The sequence below is a fragment of the Thamnophis sirtalis genome, unplaced genomic scaffold (assembly GCF_051295495.1).
Source record: "Thamnophis sirtalis isolate CommonGarterSnake01/CBP01778 unplaced genomic scaffold, rThaSir2_p1.2 scaffold_11, whole genome shotgun sequence".
NCBI lineage: Eukaryota > Metazoa > Chordata > Lepidosauria > Squamata > Natricidae > Thamnophis > Thamnophis sirtalis.
Window position 1 is genome coordinate 31,621,661 of NW_028261391.1, and position 23,500 is coordinate 31,645,160.

Consider the following 23,500-nt stretch of genomic DNA (forward strand, 5'->3'; position numbering starts at 1 on the left):
TATATGAAACTGGCTTCAGCTTTCTCTTAATTAAATGCTGCATTTAGAGTTGTTTAGATTTATTGTATTTATTTAATACAATATTGGAATTTCTTTTTTCTACATTGTCCTAAGTAGTATTTGTTTTAAGATAAGTAATGTATCCTTAAAGTATTAGCAAATAGATAGTAAGAAAGAACTATCATGTTTGTTCTCCTGAAAAGGGAAAATAATTCCTAAAATTGTTAAAAACAATAATTCTGCCTGTGAGGTAATTGTGTGTGTGAGAGAGAGAAAGAGAGGGGGGAGAGGGAAGGAGAGTCATACGTAGAATATGAACTCTAGCTGACCTTTGAATTCTATGAAAGTAAATTGTTAATCATATGATTATCAACGTGGGTTATAGTGAGGCAGAAGAAAAATGTATAAGGGTTTCTCATGATAACATCCAGGATTGAAAGTCAGGTAAGCTTTGCTATTTGTTTCATAGAGACACAAATGAGTAGATGCAGTTGCTTTCCTACTAAACTGAGAGATCTAGACCAGAGATCTAGACTCGTATTGTCACAGCATCATCACGTGACATATCGTAACATTTTTTCCCTTCGCTAAATTGAGCATGGGCTTGGCCAGTGCCTGAACTATTTTGTATTAAATTTTGATATTTTGATATTTTGAATTATCAAATAATTTTGTATTAAATCAGTGTTTTGTTTATAGTGAACTGATTTATTAACCCTTTTGACAACATTCCTTGGAAATTAGAAAACCAGAATTAGATTAGAAATTAGAAAATGAAAATTAGAAGAAATGTAAGGAATTTTTTTTACAATAATGTTTCTTCTTTTTAAGATTAGTTTAACATTTATTTATTTTTTATCAAATTTATTGACTGCCATCTTATCACAGGGTAACTCTGGGCATGGACATACATCCTTCCACATACATGCATAAAATTTCATAAAATTCTGCCAAATTTCAGTGCTAAAATCTTAGAAAGTTCTAGAAACCACAAAAATAAGGTTGACAAAACAAGTGCATTTTTGGAACCTGCCCAAGAAAGTATCTACACTTTTAGGTCCTGGAGATCTGCAGAAACACAGTTTAGAGTACAAAACCATTATCATTATTGAGAGTTATCCTGCAGTAAAATGATCGTCCCATAAATTTAATAAGTAAAATAAAATAATAAATAAAATAAAGACTGCTTAGGAGTATTTATAGAATATTGTGCCTTCCTAACTTCATATCTACTTTGTTGATCATGGGACAAAATTCTGGAGCTAATCAGAAGCACTGCTAATCTCCCTTTGAATCTACAGTACATGGTGAATGTCTGCAATTCAGGATGTTCTACTAAGGGGAGTAGGGGAAGTGACAATCAAAATTGTGGCCATGGCTTCATTACTGAAATCCCATCCCATCCTGCATATCATCTTGACTTTTTTTGAAAAACCTCTCCTGCAGATGTTTCTGCAAATACCCTCCCACATCTAATGGTGTAAGTAAACTGCTCCGTTGCTTTATTGATGTTGCTTCTTCTCTAACATATCAGTAGTCTACCACTCAATAGTTGCTTCACACAGCTCTGAAGCCAAGAATATAAGTGTGTGTGCATTATAGTAGGGTTTGTGATATAACAACAATCAAGACTGATACTTCCTTCCAAAGATGACATTCAATAATAAAATAACAGAGTTGGAAGGGACCTTGGAGGTCTTCTAGTCCAAGCCCCTGCCTAGGCAGGAAATCTTATACCAATACAGACAAATGGCTATCCAACATCTTCTTAAAGACTTCCAGTGTTGGGGCATTCACAACTTCTGGATGCAAGCTGTTCCACTGATTAATTGTTCTAACTGTCAGGAAATTTATCCTCAATTCTAAGTTGCTTCTCTCCTTGATTAGTTTCCACTCATTGTTTCTTGTTCTACCCTCAAGTGCCTTGGAGAATAGTTTGACTCCCTCTTCTTTGTGGTAACCCCTGAGATATTGGAACACTGCTATCATGTTTGGCCTAGTCCTTCTTTCTATTAAACTAGACATACCCAGTTCCTACAACCGTTCTTCATATGTTTTAGCTTCCAGTCCCCTAACCATATTGGTTGCTCTTCTCTGCACTCTTTCTAGAGTCTCAACATCTTTTTTACATTGTGGCAACCAAAACTGAATGTAGTATTCCAAGTATGGCCTTACCAAGGCATTATAAAGTGGTATTAGCACTTCACGTGATCTTGATTCTATCCCTCTGTTTATGGAGCCTAGAACTGTGTTGTCTTTTTTGGCAGCTGCTACACACTGCTGCCTCATATTTAAATGGTTGTCCACTAGGACTCCAAGATCCCTCTCACAGTTACTACTATTGAGGAAGGTACCACCTATACTGTACCTGTGCATTTCGTTTTTCTTGCCTAAATGTAGAACTTTACTCATTTCACTATTGAATTTCATTTTATTAGATAGTTCCCAATGTTCAAGTTTGTCAAGATCCTTCTGTATCTTTAGCTTATCTTCAGGAGTGTTGGCTATTCCTGCCAGCTTGGTGTCATCTGCAAATTTGATGAGGTCCCCATTTATTCCCTCATCCAAATCATTGATGAAGATGTTGAAGAGTATTGGACCTAAAATAGAGCCTTGGGGTACTCCACTGCATACTTCCCTCCATGTAGATGCAGTTCTATTGAGGACTACATGTTGAGTCCGGTTGGTCAGCCAGTTACAAATCCATCTGGTGGTGATGCTGTTCAACCCAAATTCTTCTTCTTTATCTAGTAGTAGGTTATGGTCTACCTTATCAAATGCCTTACTGAAGTCCAAGTAAACTATATCAACGGCATTCCTCTGGTCCACTAATTTTGGCACTTTGTCAAAGAATGCAATAAGATTAGTCTGACATGATCTGTTTTTGACAAACCCACGTTGGCTTTTGACAATTACTTTGTTTCCTTCTAGGTGTTGGCTAATTTGTTGCTTGATTAACTTTTCCAGAATCTTTCCTGGTATTGAGGTCAGGCTGATAGGTCTAAAGTTTCCTGGATCTATTTTTTTCCTTTTTTTGAAGATGGGAACCACATCAGCTCTTTTCCAGTCCTCTGGTAGTTCCCCGGTTCTCCAGGATCTCTGAAAGATATAGTTCAGTGGTTGTGAGATCTCATCTGCCAGTTCTTTCAGAACCCTGGGATGTAATCCATCCCATCCTGGTGATTTGAACTCATCTAGGGTAGACAGGTGCTCACTTACCATTTTCTTCCCTATTTCAGTTTGTGTTCCTAATCTGATTTTTGTGGTGCTGTTTTTGATAGGTTGGACTGTTTTATAGAGCCGAGGTGGCACAGTGGTTAAATGCAGCACTGCAGGCTACTTCAGCTGACTGCAGTTCTGCAGTTCGGCTGTTCAAATCTCACCGGCTCAGGGTTGACTCAGCCTTCCATCCTTCCGAGGTGGGTAAAATGAGGACCCGGATTGTTGTTGGGGGCAATATGCTGACTCTGTAAACCGCTTAGAGAGGGATGAAAGCCCTATGAAGCGGTATATAAGTCTAACCGCTATTGCTATTTATTCCTTTGTGATAAAACATGCAAAAAATGAGTTAAATAGTTCTGCTTTCTCCCTGTTGCTTGTCACCTTCTTGCCACTTTCTCCCCGCAATGGACCAATTGTTTCCTTAACCCTTTTCTTGTTTTTAACATGTTAAAAGAAGCTTTTTTTTGTTATTTTTTACTTTTGTGGCAAGCCTTTCTTCATTGTGAGCCTTAGCTTTCCTTACATTCATCTTTACAGGCTCTGGCTATTTGCTGATATTCTGCCTTAGTTATGTCCCCCTCTTTCCACTTTTTATACTTAACTTTTTTGTCTTTCAATTTGTCAGAGAGGTCTTTATGCAGCTATGCTGGTTTCTTTTGGGAGCTGTTATTTTGGGAGCTGTTATTTTTCTTCTTCATTGGTACTCTTGAGTTCCTTCTGCATAGCAGAAAGTAAGTATGGATTAAGACAAAGGATCAAAGAGAAAAAATAAAAATGTTATGGGATGGTAACATAGATTAAATTTAAAATTAAAAAAAAACATTCTAGAGTTTGGCAGCTCCCAACTTTTAGTTGAGTAGATGAACATAACTTCAGTGGAATACTTTGTCAGTGATTGTTTCTTTAAGCATACAGGATATCCATGCTTCTGACATTAGTGATAATATTTATTAGCTTTTGTTCTGTCAGTTTATTTTTTTATTGCTTTTGATTCTTCCAATTAATAGTGCCTTTTTCAAGGATTCTTACCTGGAATTGTATGTATACAAGTTTTAGGTTCATTGCTAATGCTTCCAGTAATTTCTCTGTTTTTTCTTTGTCTATTGTGAAATTATTTCTTCTCTTTATAGTCCAAAGGAAGCTCAATTTGCTCCAGCACCACAATTCAAAAACTTCTTTTTTATTTCATTCAACATGTCCAGTAGTCCAGCTGTTATGTCTAGCCATATGTTACAAGTGTGGGAAATGATATTGACAACATATACCTTTATTGTTATCAGTATGATGTCTCCAACTACATGATCTCTGTTTATCATCCCTTTGGCTAGGAATTATTAGACATACGGTCTAAAACATCTGGAGGGCATCACATTTCACAGTCATAATTTATCACACTATATTCCATTAGTTGTCTATGCCTTGTGTTAAACTTCTCCTGAATTCCAATTTATCAATGGGTAGGAGAGGGAGGAGGGGTGCTTATGCTTATAAACTACTGTATATCAGAGAATTTTCAGCTCACACTATGTAATTGCATGTTTTACCACTGGAAAACATGGCAGTCATCTCTTCATCAAAAGTCTGTTGAAAGGCCCCCATGACCCAGATACTGTAGAGAGATGCACATAAAATGCCTTGATACAGAGAAACCTTACAAATGAACTTCATGTCCAAAATGAATTTCCCACATTTTGGCATGAGTATTAATTCACATATTTTTTCCCTCCTCAGTACAGAATTTGGCAAGTTGCTAAGAGCTTTTACTGGTTAAATAAATAAATATAATACAGTTCAGCCATGTTTCTTCTATTTTTTTTCCAGTAACTCTGAATTTGAAAAGACCATTTCATTTTTTTTCTTTCATCTTGGGTTTGTCAATAGAATTAATATGGTCTAAAGTCACTGAGGGCAATATTCAAAGTTGTGAGAATAGAGTTTTACTTGTATAACAGAACAAGCTTTTTACTGGTAGTTCCTCCATCTGCCTGTCCAGATTTAACCCAATAGGGTCTCTAGACATTCCAAACTAGATTTGAATGGGAAATTTATTTTGCTAACTCTCTGTTTCACTGGTAGGGGTAATAGAATTAGAAAATAATTTTATTGTTTATTTTGTACATGAATCCTGCTGTAACCAATCTATTTATGGTAGCATAAATAAACCCTGAAAGTCATGAAAAGAAAAATAATAGTGTGGTAAGAGAAACATATGCTACAGCCAATCCATGTAGATAAATGGAGCATTAAAAATATTAAGATTTATGGAGACAATCCACATTCTTAGGGACGCTTTTCACATCAATAAATTACAGAGTTATCCACCCATCCTTAAATCAGCAAAATGCTATGGTATGAAATTCTTGGGCCCTATTCAATCTCCATTGTCTCTCCATCTAGTCATCACCATTAAACTACATTTTCTGCAAAATAATGGGGGCAAAACCAAGAAATGTGATGGGTTTGATACTGCTTTTCAATGGAAAGACAACTGTAATGCCAGTACAGCTAAAAATGATTTAAGCCTGTTTCAGTCATGGATCAAGGACAAGATGAAGCCAGAACAAACATGATGCTAGGATATATTTTTGAGTACTTATGAGAACATGGCCTTAGGGCAATTACCAGAAAAAAACAGTAGGGCCAGTAATATTCTAAAGTCAGAACATTTTTTTAAAATTATGTTTAATGTGATGTCATCAGATGATGCTAATATTATTATTTTTAACCAATTGCACTTCCTAGCTAAACAAATACCAGTGGTAGTGTTCTGCTTTTAAGTTGAAAACTTATATTAACAAGTGACTGATTAAAAATAGATTCAGAGCTAGAAAAAGAGTAGCTACGGATGAAGGCTTTGGCTGCCATTCCTCCTTACCCTATCAATGTCTTCCTCTATGGAGATTACCCTATCAATGTTTATTTGTACAAAGAAAGCAGACCCATTCAGCTATTACTGAGTAAGAACGGGCAGCATGTGAATTCTTTTGTTAAGTGACAGTGACACGAACTCCTTGTACTCAGTTGTATATTACCTGCCTGTGGGCTCCTCCACACACAGCTGCTTTGCCATGCTTTTTCCCCAATTTGAAACCAGGATGAAATTGTTGGCAGAAATCCCAGTGTAGCTATAATGCACAACTGGGCCATGCTGTGGGGCTGCCTATATATTAATTCCACAAGACCTAATAAGGGTAGTTATTTATCATTTTCTCTGAATTAAATTTGAAAGAGCACTAATGGGGGAAAGAGTGGAAAAAGCCACTACCAATCATTATAGAGGACATATATCAGGATGGTGCTTGTAAAGTCTGAGCACTCTATCCAATTATTTTTTTAATTGCTCCCACAAGATCTCAGAGTCTATTGGATGGTAACAACAACGCCATATTTCCTGGTTACAAAATACCTGAATTTGTGACAGATATAATTGTCACATCACTCCCCCCCCCCCAAAAGACCTTTTGGTGTGGTGAAAAGTAATGTTCCAATATGGAGTTCTTGAGAATCTCCACATACTTTCTCCTAAATGATCTATTAAATGGTCAACCAACTGGCCACCAGGTGGCAGTAAAGAGGTAGAGGAGTTTTCCTTTCTCTCTGTTGCCATCTGATGGGTTTAAAATGTGTAACCATGAGGCAGTCCCTTAATAAATGATGTTGAAGAATTTGGAGTTTGACCCAAAGGTACTGTTCAAAAAGCAACTAGACTTTGTTTTGTCTTTCCTTGAAAACATTTTGCTTCTCATCCAAGAAGCTTCTTCAGCTAGAGCTGGAGAAGCTTCTTGGATAAGAAGCAAAATGTTTTCAAAGAAATCCTTTACTCCATCATTCACCCAGTTACCACACAATAATATGAGAAATAGTTTTTGCAATGGCTATACCAGATAAAGAAAGTTTGTGCAAGAAGCTGACACCTAATTACTAGACTCTCAAAATACCCCCAATCGTAGTTTGCTAAAGCAGAATTGAAGAAAAACACCCATTTACATAAATTATGAATACTTCTGGAATTTTTTTGATGTCAGCTATAATGAGAAAGATTTTGAGAAGCTAATTTCATACATAGATACAATACTCTTTTTAGACTTATTTAGATCAATTCCTTCGTTGTCTAATAAAAACAAATATAGCAGGTGTTGTGCCCACATCAGAGGCCTTACAGCTGCATATATCTCTTCAACATTGGATGCAAATCAGATGGATTGCTACAAATTATTATTATATATTTTTAAATATGATAGAAGGCAAAAATATGGGCTTTGTGGGAAATTGTGAATCAGAAAATGCAAATGCTTATGATTTTTGTTAGCATATTAATCTCAATTTGCTTAAAGACTGCACAAATATTTGAGCCACATTATTTAATGGGACCAAATTAAATCTAAGCTATTTTATAAAGTTTGAAGTATATAAACAAGACTAAACTTTGATACATCAAGAAAAAATAATATTTATTGGCGTGCTGGAAACTGTTGGGCAAAAGCAATAAAACATTATACAATACCCAGTCAAACTTTCTTAAAAAGAATTATTACATCTAGAAAGTAATTTTATTAATGGTACTATGTTTAATTCAGTTATAGTTAAATGGAAATGAAATGAAGTTGACTTGAACCTACATGTATATATATGGATTTTATTACACGGCTATTTTGTCAGAGTTACCGCAAGCATTGGATGAATAGTTTCACTTGCTTACATCTTTAAGAGAACACTAACTACTGACCAAACTATATTCTTACTTAGAAATGAGAAATTGATATCTTAATATTATGATGTGCAGAACACACAAATATTCCATCCTGCATAACTGAACAATAATCACACATTGAACAGAGGTGAGAAATTCAGAAAGCGTATTTTGATCTGCTTTTCAACACTGTTAAATACAACTTCCTCATCAGGAATCACTAGGATATCTTCACTACAATATTAGTAATTAGTTTCTAGGCAAAACATTATTCTTAAGTTGCTAACTGTATGTCAAATATTTTAACACTGCACAGACAAGTCTTCACACAGTACCCACAACTTCCTTGAATACCAATGAGTATGTATATGGAATTTAAAGCATAGAAAAAGCTGATAATAAAAGAAGCGAAACATGTTCAGCCCAACCATAACTTTTAATCACAAATATGCAACTTTCCTATGTTGTGTTTATGTTAAATGAGGATTTTTTTAAAAAACCCAGGAACATACAGTATGAAGTATAACACTGCAAATATTGCTTTTCTAAATAATGCAAAGACTTTGACTCACTAAAGCCAAGTCAAATGATTTTTCAGAAAGTCTCTAGAATAACAAAAATGACATATAGTGGAACAAATGTAAGGAAAAATAATATATTCTAAATTGTGAAATGTTAACTTAGAAAAAAAAACTTCAGTTCTAAGGTATAATTTTATTTGCTTTATTATACCAACCCCCCAAAAACACTTAATTTATAGGTACATTTTGCTATATCAACTTTATTGTGCCTTTATGTTGATACTGAATTGCCTTATTATTGTTCTATCTTGATTCTCTTGTTTTAATATTTAAGCTTTTGCATAGAAATATAATACTATAGTGTTTATGGAACAGGTAGAACCTGTAAGAGTTTATAGCTATACATTAGCTATACATTTATAGCTATTCAATACCCCTATATTTCAATGACCTAAAAGAAAGAAATACCCAATCCATAAATACACGATGAACTGTAGATGTAGAAATGAGCAGGAACAACCAAACAAAAATAAAGGTATTATATTTCTATGCAAAAGCTTAGATATTAAAACAAGAGAATCATCCCTCTGCAGTGATATATAATGAGCAAACAATGGGACACCAAAAATTGAATGCTGCCCCTACATTCTAGACCAGTTGTAATTTCCAGTTGCTTTTCAAGGCAGCCGTGTGTGTGTGTGTGTGTGTGTGTGTGTGTGTGTGTGTGTGTGTGTGTGTGTGTGTATGTATGTATGTATGTATGTATGTATGTATGTATGTATGTATGTATATAGTGTTACCCATCTTATGAAACATAACTCTGGGTACCCGCAACAACAGGAAAAAGAATTAAAAGCAGTGGGGAAAAACTACAGAACCTCTCAGGATAGCTAACCACTAGCTAACCATAATTTATACCCATCATCCGCAAAGAATATTTTTGGTACTAATGTCACCACTGCTTCTGAGAAAACCCAGATCTTTAATGCTTTTTGGAAGGCTGGAAGATAAGGGCCTACCTCTTCTGTATTTCAGGGGAAAGGGTCTTCCAAAGGATAGGAGTGGGCTTCCAAAAAGGTATGATGCCATAAGATAAGGATTGGGTTACCAAGAAGGTAGGTGCCATAAGATGGCAATATTTAAAGGATCTGTCCTGGATGTTTGCTCAATCTTTCAGACTTAGTGGAACAAGAAAAATGCACTTGAAGATAACCTGATCCTTTGCCATTTAGGCCTTTAAAGGTGATAACCAGTACCTTGAATTGCACCTGGAAAGAAACTGGAAGCCAGTGCAGCTCCCACTGCAGTGATGTATAATGAGCAAACAATGGAACACCAAAAATTGAATGCTGCCCCCACATTTTGGGCCAGTTACAATTTCCAGTTGCTTTTCAAGGCAGCCCTGTGTAGATTGCACTAAAGTAATCTAAGCAGGATTTGCATTGTTATCCAACGCTATTATTTCTTTTTGAAGGGTTTGCATTGCCTTATTGATATCATATAATGAAGAAAGCATCACAAACAACTGTCTTGGCTAGATTATTTTTCATAAAATAATCTTGCAGTATCCAGTGTTCTTGGTCTCCAACACTGGTTAGAGGCTAAGAAATGTTTCAATTTGGACACACTATGCATTAATTAAGCATGACACTCAGTTGGATCCACAACTTACCTTGTTGATTTTCTGCAGCGAAAATCATCTTAACAATGACAGTATTAATACCCTGATGTTGGTTCTAAAATTATCTTTATATTACCGGGGAAGAAAGTCTATGTTCTATGATATAATAGGAAGCATTAATTGCTTGTTTTCTCTTTGGTTGAAGCCAATCTTTCCCCTTCTTTGAGTTTGGAATTCTTTTTAATTGCCCTTGTGGTCAGTACCTGCCATCCTTAGGTGAGAAGGGGTGAAGTACATCACATACATGATGACATCATAACACAGTTACCTACTTGTATTAGTCATTGAAATGCAGGTTGTCATACTTGCATTTGCTAGCTGGATCTTATGTGTCACCCTCAGTGGAGGGTGAGGTTACAAGGCTAACCTGAAAGCTATATTTTTAAAAAAATATTTGGCATTGAACTTATAATAAATGGGTTTTTATCCTTGTCATATTGTTATTTTTAAAATGGGGAGATTGCATTTAAAGTAAAGGTTCCCTTTGAACATATGTGCTACTTGTTCCTGACTCTAGGGGGTGGTGCTCATCTCTGTTTCAATGCTAAACGGCCAGCTCTGTCCAAAGATGTTTCCATGGTCATGTGGCCATCATGACTAAACCCCAAAGGGGCACGGAACACTGTTACCTTCCAACCAAAGGTAGTCATTATTTTTCTATTTGCATTTTTACATGCTTTTGAACTGATAGGTTGGCAGAAGCTGAAACAAATAACAGAAGCTCACTCCATTACATGGCGCCAGGGATTCGAACCGCCAAACTGCCAACCTTTCAAGCTCAGCGTCTTAGCCACTGGTTAGTTTGGAGGTGAACAAGAATGACAAATTCTCACGTTTTAGTGATAGCACTCTTACTATTTTATACCAAACCATCCATAAATCGATTCTGTTTTTCAGAAGTGAAAAAAATTTGTTCTCAACCAAACTTGCAGGTTTTTTTTTATCAGACCTCTTATTCCATGCTACCTCTTCTTTCCTTTAGTCTTCTCTCCTTTTCCACAAATCCACCTTTCCTTTTCACCTATTATTCTTATTTAATCTTTTTCCACTACCCAAATAAATCCAATATTTTACATGATAGCGCATGTTCATATTTACCTTTGGTATCTTGTTCTTATTACCTTTTCACTGTTGAATTTTAAATGATAAGCTCCCTTATAGCTAAAAGGGATAAGTTTTGTTTAGGAAACTTTGCCAAACAAATGTATCTTGGTATGGCATTTACCTTTAAAACTAGCATCTTAGCAGCTGCATTAACAACAACAATAAGAAAAAATCATGTCTATAAAAACTTCTCAATAATTTTTAAATTTGTGAATTCAGCTTTCTTCTGCTAAATGTATGCATACTGGGTAAATGAAAATCGTTTGAATTATACAACCAATATTATTCTTGGCACTCCTGTACTTTTCAGGAATTGTCTTTCCCATCCTTCAAAGTGGCAGGTTGTGGGCACAGGGGAAAGAAGAGGGAACATATTAGTCACATAAATGGTTTTTTTTTTTAAAAAAATTACTTTTGGATCTCATCTACATTACTGAATCATCAAATTGCAAACATTTTATTTTATGATGAATATATGTCAGTAAGTGAATCGCATATCACATTTTACCCCCCAGGAATAAAGAAATAGGAGTTCAGCATTTACCTTCAGTCCTGTCCGGCAACTTTATACTCTTACTTGTTGTTCCAGCATTTACAGTTTCAGAGGACGTGCTTAGTTTGGTACTGGGGTCTCGTTTGGGTTTTGGTGGTGGTTGCTTCCGGGAGCAGCTACTGCTATCGTCATCGGTGCCTCCGACAGAATGAAGCGATTGGGATCTTACGGTAAAACCACTTGAACAAGGGTGGGGCAGTCTGTCCTGAGGTGCAGGCATCGTCATAAATCCCATACGAAAATGTTTGCCTATGTAGCTTCCCTCGTTTGCTTTCCCCACTTCACCACCTAAGCTGTAAAGAAAGCAAAAGCATACAGATAGATATTTTACCAATCAATCAATGAAATTTAGCATGCTTATTGGCCAATTCAAAGAAGACATATTCTGGGGGGGAAAGCAAATAAATGTCATAATAAAGCTAAATAATTATGGTACGAAGTTGATGTGGTCGGTCCATATTTTATAAATGGTACAACAAAACAGCCACTAAGGGACTATCGTTTAATTTACTAGATTTCATGATGCTTAAAGTAGATAGTTTTAAATTGTTCATAATACTTGTTCTAATATTTAGGAAAAGCATTGCTTCATTATAACATAAATTTGTACACACCTCTTATTTCATGCAAACAATTCCATGTAAACAATGACCAACAGCTAGTACTTTGTTTAAAAACCATTCTGAATGGTTATTAATTTCACTTAATATGATTTGGATGCAAAAGATGAAAATTACAATTGCAAGTGGAATGTGAGATCACTTATATTAGGCATGAATTATCTTTTCAGGCATCTGCAGTTTTCATTGCTTCCTTCATTTTAGATAAATTTCCAAATCCTGTCATGTTACGAATTCCTTCCATTTTATTTTTGTCCTGATCAAGAAAATGGGCAGGTAGACTACAGAGTGATGAAAAAATATGTATTTTTTTTCTTTAAAAAAAAAACATTCCCCACTATTTGACAACTATTGAGCAAGCTCAAAAACACCATATTCAAACATTTTAAGAAAGAGAACAAAGTTTATAAAACACAAAACTTTTTTGGGGGGTTTCCCCCCAGAAAAGTAGAGAACAAATTTCAACATATCACCATCTTAAAAACAGTAATTGGAACCACTAAGTGATTATGTGAGTTTTGGCTGACTTTACAACCCTTTTTGTTGTCCTCATTAAGTGGCTTCCTCCCTTGATTTTTCTTGATGGAAACTGACAAATTGTGATCAGATGTTTTCTAGATGCTACAACCATCATATATACATGCCTGTTTGAATCTGAATCACAATCACGTGGCCACATGGTTTCTACAACAATCCTAAATGCGACAACCAGTCATACGTCACTTTTTAAGCAAGTTGAACAGTCCCTAAACAAATGGTTGTAATCCTTGTAATCAAGGTAATCCTTCATTACCTATAATTAAATACTCATAGCTGAATATTTAATATAAGTATCATTGCTGTTAAATAAGCAGGAACATTCAGAGGGCTTTGTGGCACCTACATTTCCAGTATTCCAATATTGATTAATTTAGGTTTTTTTAATGTTGTATTTTTTAAAAATAGTTTAGGATTTGAGCAACACTTGGCACACATTTTCCCTGCAGTAGGTTGCTGCCCAGTCTGAGAGCAAAATGCCTACACAAAATAGTTACAACCTTGTTACTCTTCCATTTATTAAAATGCTGGAATTCTGCCAATCTCTGCTTGGTATAAAATGGAAAGATTAACCTTACACTTCTTTCAAACAACTCATCAATTGGATTATTCTTTTTAAACTAGAAAAATTTAAGCTGAGGAAGCATGGATGCAGCACCTGTCACATCAAATAATCTCTCGCACACAGACACACTTGGTTCTTCTGCATATTTGTATCAGAAAGCTCTGCATTTTTACCTAGGATTATGCCATTTATTTGATTTAGCCCCCACCCCCATTTTTTAATTTTTTTAAAGGCGATGTTTAAGTAAGCATTTTTCAATAGCTGTTGTAGAGTGGCCATGAACTAAATGATAAACTGCCACAGTTCTTTGTGACGTCGGTTTTCCCATTAGATGCTATGATTAGCAAGATTTTAAAAATATTGAAGACTGCCTCCCCCATACTCAGTAACATGTGAATAGACACATTAAACTCAAATTGGCTTATTTCTGAGTAGGCCCATAATAGATTTTACCTGTAATTTTAAAGGAGAAAACCAATATCTTAATGGTAATAGGACTAAACAATGAAATGAAATGTAACTGAATAGAGAACAAAAACCAATGAGATTTTTTTTCTATTCTTTTTAAGCAACACCTCAGTGGTGAAGGTAATGCTCACAATTTGGGAAGTGGGTGGGTGGGATCAGATTATGATTGTGCAGGATACTAATAAATATAATTGTATAAAATATTCCTTAAATACTCTTTTTATATCTTCAACTGAAGCACACTTAAAACCTTAGTCACCAATTTCTTTTCCCTCTTTTTTTGTTGTATCTTGTACTTTGTATCTTTACATTCCACTGAGAATCAGCCTGCTGAAATGTTAGTAAACTCTATAAAGATATTATAATATAGCCATGCAAAAAATTTGGCATGTTTTCACTGATTTCTAAATCATACGGCAATTAGTTTCAGTTCCTCATGAATGTTAATGCTAAAAGAACAAAAAATAGGATGTTATAATGAAAGCTGAAACTACTTTTGTTTCACCTTTAAAACATATAAAGGTAAAGGTATCTATGTCTAATCATGTCTGCCTCTAGGGCATGGTGCTTATCCCCATTTCCTGGCTGAAGGAGCCAATGCTGTTTGAAGATAATTTCTGTGCTCATTTGACCAGCATGGCTATCTTCCAAAGTTGCTGTTACCTTCCCACCAAAGTGTACCTATTAATCTACTTGCATTTGCATGATTTAGAACTGTTAGGTCAGCAGGGGCTGGGGCAAGAATGGAATGGAAGCTCATCCCATTGCGTGGTGCTTGGGTCTTGAACCCAGGCTGTCAATTTTCCAGCTGACAAGCTTAGCATCTTTAACCACTGAGCCATCACATCCCCTCTTGAAACATATATTCTTCATATCAAGATCCCATCTTGCAGAGTTTTCTTATTTGGCATTTTATTTAGTAATTTAGCACTTTAATCTAGGAGCAAAAATGTGATACATAGAAAAATTTGTCTTTCTCCTCTGAATGAGTCCATACCAATCAATAGAAGAAGTGAAAATTCTTAGATTAATGCTACACACACCATATAGAAGCTTATATAGTTGCATATTCTGACAACTATTTTTTCCACAAGTTTCCATTTAGAAATTTGTGAAAAGTACTGTTGGTTTTTTTAGTTGACCATAATTGAAACAGCTATAGCTTTTATCTTATTTCTACACATTTTCATTGTGCCCAGAAATCATCATTAAGGGTCAAATATATATGAAATTTCCTGGGTTTTTTTATATTGTTGGTTTTGTCTTGAACATTGATGTAAGGAGAATTAGTTGATCAGAGGCCTGTCTGCTCTTCCCCTTTTATACCATAGGAAACAATGCAAGATTAAGACGTGTTTTTCTGCAATAGAAAATGAGGCCAGATAATATAAATGGTTGTGTAGATGATCTCATTCTGTTACTTTTGACAGAACAAGGTCTGTGATCTTCACTATTCAAAAGATAAGCTCTTGCTTATTTCAAAATTCTATTACAGGAATTTCAGCATTCTGAAAATGCTGCACAGCTTATTGATATATATATAGAAATATAAGTCCAGAATATTTCCTTAAGAGCTTTCCATTCAGACTTGGTCAGGTTCAAATTGTATAAGTTGCAATGAAGAACTGTCTGAAATCCAATACAGAATAACACATTTTGAAAAGAAGTATACTAAAATGCAAAAATAAGAATATATATTTCAGATAGTTCATTGTCTAGTAATCCTATTGATGAATATTTGCTTTGGAATTGCATTTTTGATCATGGTGAGAATAGTTATTGTGGAAAATAATTTTCATAAATTTCAAGCTTTGGGACTTTGGCTATCCTAGACACTTAACCAGCATGCTTTCAGATTTGTGCTGGATTGAGGTTAAAAATCTATATAGAGATTTTTTCCATGAAAAAAGAACCTTACAATACCATATCACAAATCCAAATTTTATCAAAGATAAATTTATTTATTAATGGATACAGAGAACCTCCATGGCCCTGACCAAGGAATTTCAACAAAGGTTCAAGACATTTTTTAAATATTATAACTTGAGTTACATATGCATTTTCTCACTTTGGAAAAAGAATATAAGCAACTTCTCCTCCAAACTAATTAGCACATTCAGATTTTAGGTAGCACAGGATACAATCCATTAGGAACATTTTCCTGTGTGAACCCCACTGACAGCTGTACAAAAATATGGAAATTCGTGGTAGATTGTGCTTGATGTTTTCCAATTCAATTATTTAAATCTAATGACATTTCTTTCTTTCGTTGACAAATTATCTGAGAATTAAGAACTCAAGCTTCTTTGAAATCTCTCTTTCCATTAACAATATATATAAAATATTATACTGAGCATATATTTTATATGTGTCTATACTTATGCAAACATAACTTTTTTTACTTAGTGTCAGAAAAGTTCTTTCAGGATTAGCATAAATTGGAGCTGTAAATTGGAATGTGTCTAAAAATTGAAGCTGCACTATTTTTAATCCAGTCAAGACAAGATTCTTTAGTCCATGAAGAATCCCATTAATGGGAGGAGAAAAATAAGAAGGCTTACATCCTAACAGCTGCACATAAGCTACTCTTGAAAAAATATACTGTATAACTATATTACAAACTGATCTTTTTTTCAGTCTTGTGCACAGCTGTGTGCAGATTAGTACATATGCATAAAATACATCTTTTTAAAATGCAAAGTATTTTGAGTTTATTTAGATTATTTTTTTTCTGAATAAGGCTCTTGATTTATGGTGTGGCTGTTGGTTTTCTGTGTCATCGGTACTATTCCTTTCCCAATGGAAATGTTTGTATGGCAGAGTACATCTTTACTCCCAGTCTTAGTTTTAAAACAGATTCACGAAGAGCCCTGGACCTCCTACATTTAAACCATATAACTATATATTTCAACCAATAAAGAGTTAAGCACCTGGCCATAGAGTGCCAAATAAAATGGAATTATATTTCATTCCATTGCAGAAGGGCATCTATACGTCTAGGATGGAATCTAGTTCTCATTTATTTCATTGCCAATTTTCATTGGCTAATCTCAAAAAAACATTAGCAGGAGATTTGATCTGGTAGTATTTAGAAGAAAAACTATCAATAAATCTCTAAATTATGGTCTGATAATAAAAAACAAGTTCCACACAGGGCAGTGGCAAACCATTTCCATACTATTACTTCAAAAATACCATGAATATAATTATCAAGATGTCACATGCAAATGAAAGGAGACTTTGAAAATTTCTTTAGTTACAGCTACAGAAAAGTATTGAGATTTTTGTAGTGATACTATAAACCAAAGTGGAGGAATGCAGATATTTTTAAGGGAATAGTAGCAATAAGATTATTAACAATAATCTTACAATAATTACAATAACAATAAGGAATATGGTGGCTCAGTAGCTAAGATGTTGAGCTTGTCAATCAGAAAGGTCGGCAGTTTGGCAGTTCAAATCCCTAGCGCCACATAACAGAGTGAGCTCCCATTACTTGTCCCTGCTTCTGCCAACCTAGCAGTTTGAAAGCATGTACAAATGAAAGTAGAAAAAATAGGAACCACCTTTGGTGGAAAGATAACAGCATTCCATATACCTTCAGTGTTTAGTCATGCCGGCCACATGATCACAGAAAATGTTTTCAGACAGTGCTGGATCTTTGGCTTTGAAATGGAGATAAGCATTGCCTCCTAGAGTCTGGAATGTCTAGCACATACATACAAGGGGAACCTTTACCTTTAACAATAAGATACAATGAAAAGTAGAAGTTCTTCTTTGTAGCCTCAGTTTGGAGTAGGAAAATCTACTCCAAACATGAATGTAACAAAGCTCCAAAACAAAAAGTAGAATCCATTCAACTGCCCAGCTCTGCAGAACTCTCCTGTGCTAGCATGAGGTTTTGACTGACTTTTTGGCAACACCAAGATGCCAAAAGTTGCCCGTGAAAAGTTTTTGCATTAGGAAAATTTCTGCATGATCTCTTTGGTGCTGTCAAGGTTACCTGATTTAGGGGGGAAATGTTGAAAAAAACTACCAAACCAAAAGCAAAACATTGAAAGCTCCACATTCAATGAAACCTCTGAGCCCGGGATGACGAACCTATGGCATGTGTGCCACCTGTGGCCATTAGTCAGGACACACGAGGTGCTGCCCTGTCATCTGGCCAGCGCGCATTGGCCAGCTGAGTTCAGCCTTTTTTAAAGCCATTTTTCGCCCTCCCCAGGCTCCAGAGGCTTTATAGGAACCTGGGGAGGGCGAAAAAAGCCTTCAAAAAATGGGGGGTCGCACCTGTAGTGCGCACATGTGCACTGGGGGGTTGCACATTGCATTATGGGTGCAGCACACCCACACATGACCCCCCCCGCGTTCGCCCCACGCATGGCACGCGAGCCAAAAAAGATTCGCCATCGCTGCTCTAAGCCTTGAGTGGGTCATTATCTGTGATCCTCTGTTGCAAATAAAATGAATTATCAGCCTGAAAAACTCATAATCATGGAATTCCAAGCTCATGTAGAATAACTGCACAGTCTGACACATTATCTATAGGGCCATATAATGCTTGCCTCAAAGTGCTACAATAGTCTTCGTTGGCTGATGGAGGAATTTTCTCTCCCATATCTTAAAATTAATTTTCAAATAAAATTGATCTTCCTGGCTGTCAAGGAGCATCTTTTGGTTAGAAAATATTAATCATGGTTCAATGAACCAGAACTTTTGTGAACCTTTTTCATTTATCACGTAGGTATCTTTGCCGCTGTGCTTAATTTCCATCCCTCTTATTGAATGTTGTTTAAGGGCTGTCACTGCATGTTTCTGATCCAACATCAAAAAGGCATTAAACTAAATAAAAACATATTTTCATTTCTTATTTCTGAAACAAAATAAGTTGATTTGAAAATGCTCACTCCTGAAGAAATTCTTATACACAATGAATAATAGCAATAGTTTATCATGCACCAGTGCTAACATACATTGTCCCAATATACCTTAATATCTAGCATGCCCACTTTTTTACTACATCAATCCAGATTCTGAAGACTAATCATACAATATAAAAGTCATGTACTGAATTGCTCAATCTTACATAATTGCAAGCACCAGAACATAACTTGTAAAACTGAATGAGAAAACTCTAATATTAGTCACCTACTCTTGTCCTCTGTGCATGTGAATCTAAAGACACATGACTTTAATATGCTAAAATTACTCCATCCAATATTGTAGATCAGCATTGACAGCTTTCAGACTTGTTTTTCATCCATGCCTAAAAGGCTGCAGGGTCTCGCTCACTAACATTCAAATTTTCCTTTGAAATATGTGCTGGAGTTATATTTATAGAACATCTTTATTCATAACAAAATCATAGCTAGTGCTACAATGGAATATTTAATCCTTTATGCCTAACTTTAATACTGGTGAGTTTATTTCTTGATAGAAGGGACTTTCAATTAGGACTGTCACATGAATAATTAAAATAAAATCTCTGTTTCTCTCTCTGTTTTTGTGTATATAATGGCATTTATTTTATACCATCATACTATTCTGTTCTGGGTAGGCAACATGATCCAGAATGACATGATATAGAATACAGGCAATGAATAAGACATAATAAAACAAAGATGCTAAAAATAAGTGATAAGAATAATTAAGCAAAATAGTTAAATATGATTTGCATCACCCTTATTCACCATTTTTCCATATTTTTTATTCTTTATGTTTCTTTCTACCATATCAACATACCATTAATATGTGATCTTTATTTCTTAAATTTTTCACTTTTTTGTATTCAATTCCACAATTTGTCTCAACCCATCCACTCTTTTTCCATATATCTATTCTACAATTCAATCTTAATTCATTCTGGGAATTTTTTCAAAGTAGTCATTCACTTTCCAATCAATATATATTGATTCACTCATTTACTCTTCATACTGCCTCTATTTCCAATATATTAGTCCTACTGCTTCCACTTTGGATATTTTTTTAAATCATCTTAAATATTTTAATGTAAAATTTAAAGTATATAATGATGTACAGAGAGATACTGTATACACAACACAGATGCCCAAGCTATTGTTTCTGACACACTAAATAATTGCTTATGTACTTATCAAATCTCTTCTATTGTATTTAATATAGTAAAATTCAATAGACAATACAGAATCAAAATACAGTAAGAATTTCTAATAAAATATTCCCTCAACTAAATTGGTTACTTTATATTATGCATTATATGACCATATTGTAATATTTTCCTTCCCCACTTCTTTTTGGAGAAGGGGAATAGATATTATATTCACATTATTTGAGTATACAAATATGCCTGCTTTTGTAAAAACAAATTATTTTGAGACATTTTGAAAAATACATCCAAATCAGTTTGCCCGTGTCTTGTTTTGTTTATATAGATTTTTAATATAGATTTTTCTTTGACATGCATGGATTTCTTTTCATAGTCAGTAAATAAAGTTTTTACATGCCTGTTCTTGAAGGTGATGCTTTTATTTTATTTTATTGGGGGGAGGAGCTTGTAATGCTTTCATAAATATGCTGTGTCTATAATCTTTTACAAATCATTACCATTTTATAGATAGACAAATGATAGGTATAGAGCTTCTCAAATATAGCAAAATAATATAATCTCATTAAGTATCATATTTTACCTCCTGAAAGAAAAAAAGAAGTATTTCTTTCTTATATCTTTTGGCACCACATTGAATTCAACATCATCCCTGTAGCTTGAAACTGTTTCAGAGAAAGAAATAGGAATTTGCCCCCCACTCTTTTAAATTAATTTTTAAAGGAAGTCCAGGCAGCCTGAAATAAACATTTGTAACATTTATTTCTTTGCAATTAACTTTGAGTGAACTATTCTGCACCTCCTGGAATGGTTTGAAATATAAAAGACCAGCCTTTAAATAAATAGCAATAGCAGTTATATACCGCTTCATAGGGCTTTCAGCCCTCTCTAAGTGGTTTACAGAGTCAGCATATTGCCCCCAACAACAATCCGGGTCCTCATTTTACCCACCTCGGAAGGATGGAAGGCTGAGTCAACCCTGAGCCGGTGAGATTTGAACAGCCGAACTGCAGAACTGCAGTCAGCTGAAGTAGCCTGCAGTGCTGCATTTAACCACTGCGCCATCTCGGCTCTTTCTCACTCGTGTTCCAATAAATCCCAAAGTCCCATAAGGGATTGCTAGAAGCTCCACAAAAAGAATCATTTTTGAACTTCATAACTTTAGAATAGAATAACAGAGTTGGAAGGGACCTTGGAGGTCTTCTAGTCCAACCCTCTTCTCAGGCAGGAAACCCTGCACCACTTCAGACAAATGATTGTCCAATATCTTCTTAAAACTTCCAGTGTTGGAGCATTCACTACTTCTGGACGCAAGTTGTTCCACTGATTAATTGTTTTAACTGTCAGGAAATTTCTCCTTAGCTCAAAGTTGCTTCTCTCTTTGACCAGTTTCCACCCATTGCTTCTTGTCCTACCCTCAGGTGCTTTGGAGAATAGCTTGATTCCCTTTCTTTGTGGCAGCCCCTGAGATATTGGAACACTGCTATCATGTCTCCCCTGGTCCTTCTTTTCATTAAACTAAACATTACCCAATTCCTGCAACTGTTCTTCATATGTTTTAGCCTCAAGTCCCCTACTAACTTGTACAATGCTAGTGTTCAAAGTGGTGAAAAATGTATGTGTTGCAACTAACTATGTGCTGTCGAGCTGCTGCTTTGCTGTTATAAACACTATAAAACACATATTACATTAGACATGCATAGTCCTATGATATTTTTCAAACCTGTTAAGATTTTTTTGCAGGGGTTCCCTATGTCTTGAAAATTAATTTAAAGGTTTCACCTGAATAAAAAGTTGTGAAAGTCTGGTTTGGATTATATATGTGTGAATGCTGTGCTATTACTTCTCTCTACATATACACAATTATCCTCTGATCTATCCTCTGAATTGAGAAAGGAGTAATTTATTTGGAAGAACAGAGAATTTTGCCTGGAACCTAAGAGAGCAAAGCCAATTCAATTCAAAGCATTTTTCCCATTCTGACTTGGGCACATTTTGTACAGCTGGGACACTTTTAAATCAAAACCTGATAAAGGTAATCAAACCATGCAAATGAAGCAAAAATAGTCATGTTTGAGCCGTACTCGGAACAGATTTGGTATTTTCTTGAACCATCTCAAAATAGAATAGAATAGAATGTAACCACTAGTTCTATTATTATGTGGCTCTGTTTTGGCACAATTCATTAACTGTCAAATTATATGATTACCAGAGAAAAGAGATATGTTTGATTGAGATTAAAACTGATTTAACAAGATGCCCATTGGGTATATGGCTATAAATAAAGGTCTAATAAATCAAGATGGTAGCTATAATCAAATTCCACCATTTTTAAATCCATTAGCCAGCCTGCTCTCTAGAACATCTTAGTCCCAAGTGAAGTCAGTTCCAATTCTCCTGACCTTCCATAAGATCTTAAAGAACTGGCTCTTCTAGTTGGCTTGAGGTGCCAACAGAGTATTGTGGTTCGTTGACTGCCAGCGGAGATGGCAGTTGAGTCATAGGAGTCAGAAGAGATGGAGGGGGTGCCTAGGTTCCTATCAAAGCTGGCGGAAGGCTCTGAGGAACAGGAGGTCTCAGAGCCTGATGAAGAGCAGGGCCCATCTACACATACTCAAGTGGAGAGACAGCTGTTTTTGAGGCCTGATATGAACAAGAGGGAGGAACAGTTGGGCCCTGTCCCAGATGTGCATATGCACAGAGAGGTATGGAGAGGAGAATAATGCAGGACTGAGGAACAGCTATCTAGGAGAAAAAGGAGACATTAACAAGCCCCTTCCTGGTTGGGATATAAGGAGGAGAGGTGTGGGAGGTGTGGGTGTCAGAGACTTCATGCTCCAGAACGGTTCTCTCTGGTAGATTTCTTGCCAGGATTTACTTGCCACTAACCAGGTTGGTCAGAACTCTTTGTGCTGTGATTGAAATGTTAATTGAGGCTCACTGCTCACTGCTCCCTACTCCCTACTCCCTGGGGAATTGTTACAGCTTGTGAATCACCTATGGATGTGTGACCTGGAGCTTTGTCAGTTGATGCTGTGAATTCCTGCCTTTCTAAATAAAAAGGGTTTTTTTCTCATGAGTAGGCTGTTGAACAGGGCTCATGAAGGCTGGGTCAGAAGAGGGGCTTCATGTTGGGAGTGGTTGATGAACAATAGATCCCACCTTTTCCCCCTTTCATCATATGCCCTTTCCCCATCTTTTTAGCTAGGTTGATTTTACAGTATTTACTGTACTGCATTTATATTATTACAAATGATATAGTTTTATGTTTTAGTACTGTAAGCCACCCAGAATTATTGTGTGTCAAGATGGGCTGCTAATAAATTTTACAAACAAACAAACAAGCCACTTGTGGTGGACCAAACAGGAACATGACCAGATGAGTTAATTCTACTTAATTGTAGGCTACCTTAAAAGAATTTTGCAAGTCTAAACATGCAATTCTTCTCTACGTTTT

General features: G+C 35.6%; 1 protein-coding gene across 1 annotated transcript in view; it reads right to left on the minus strand.

Moving 5' to 3' along the window:
- The window catches only part of NYAP2 (neuronal tyrosine-phosphorylated phosphoinositide-3-kinase adaptor 2), a 145,016-nt gene that overhangs the window by 53,404 nt on the left and 68,112 nt on the right, over window positions 1-23,500 (minus strand). Inside the window, exon 3 of the mRNA XM_014054690.2 lies at window positions 11,763-12,064. Coding sequence (XP_013910165.2) covers window positions 11,763-12,064 — 302 coding nt within the window. The remainder of the gene's footprint in view (window positions 1-11,762; window positions 12,065-23,500) is intronic.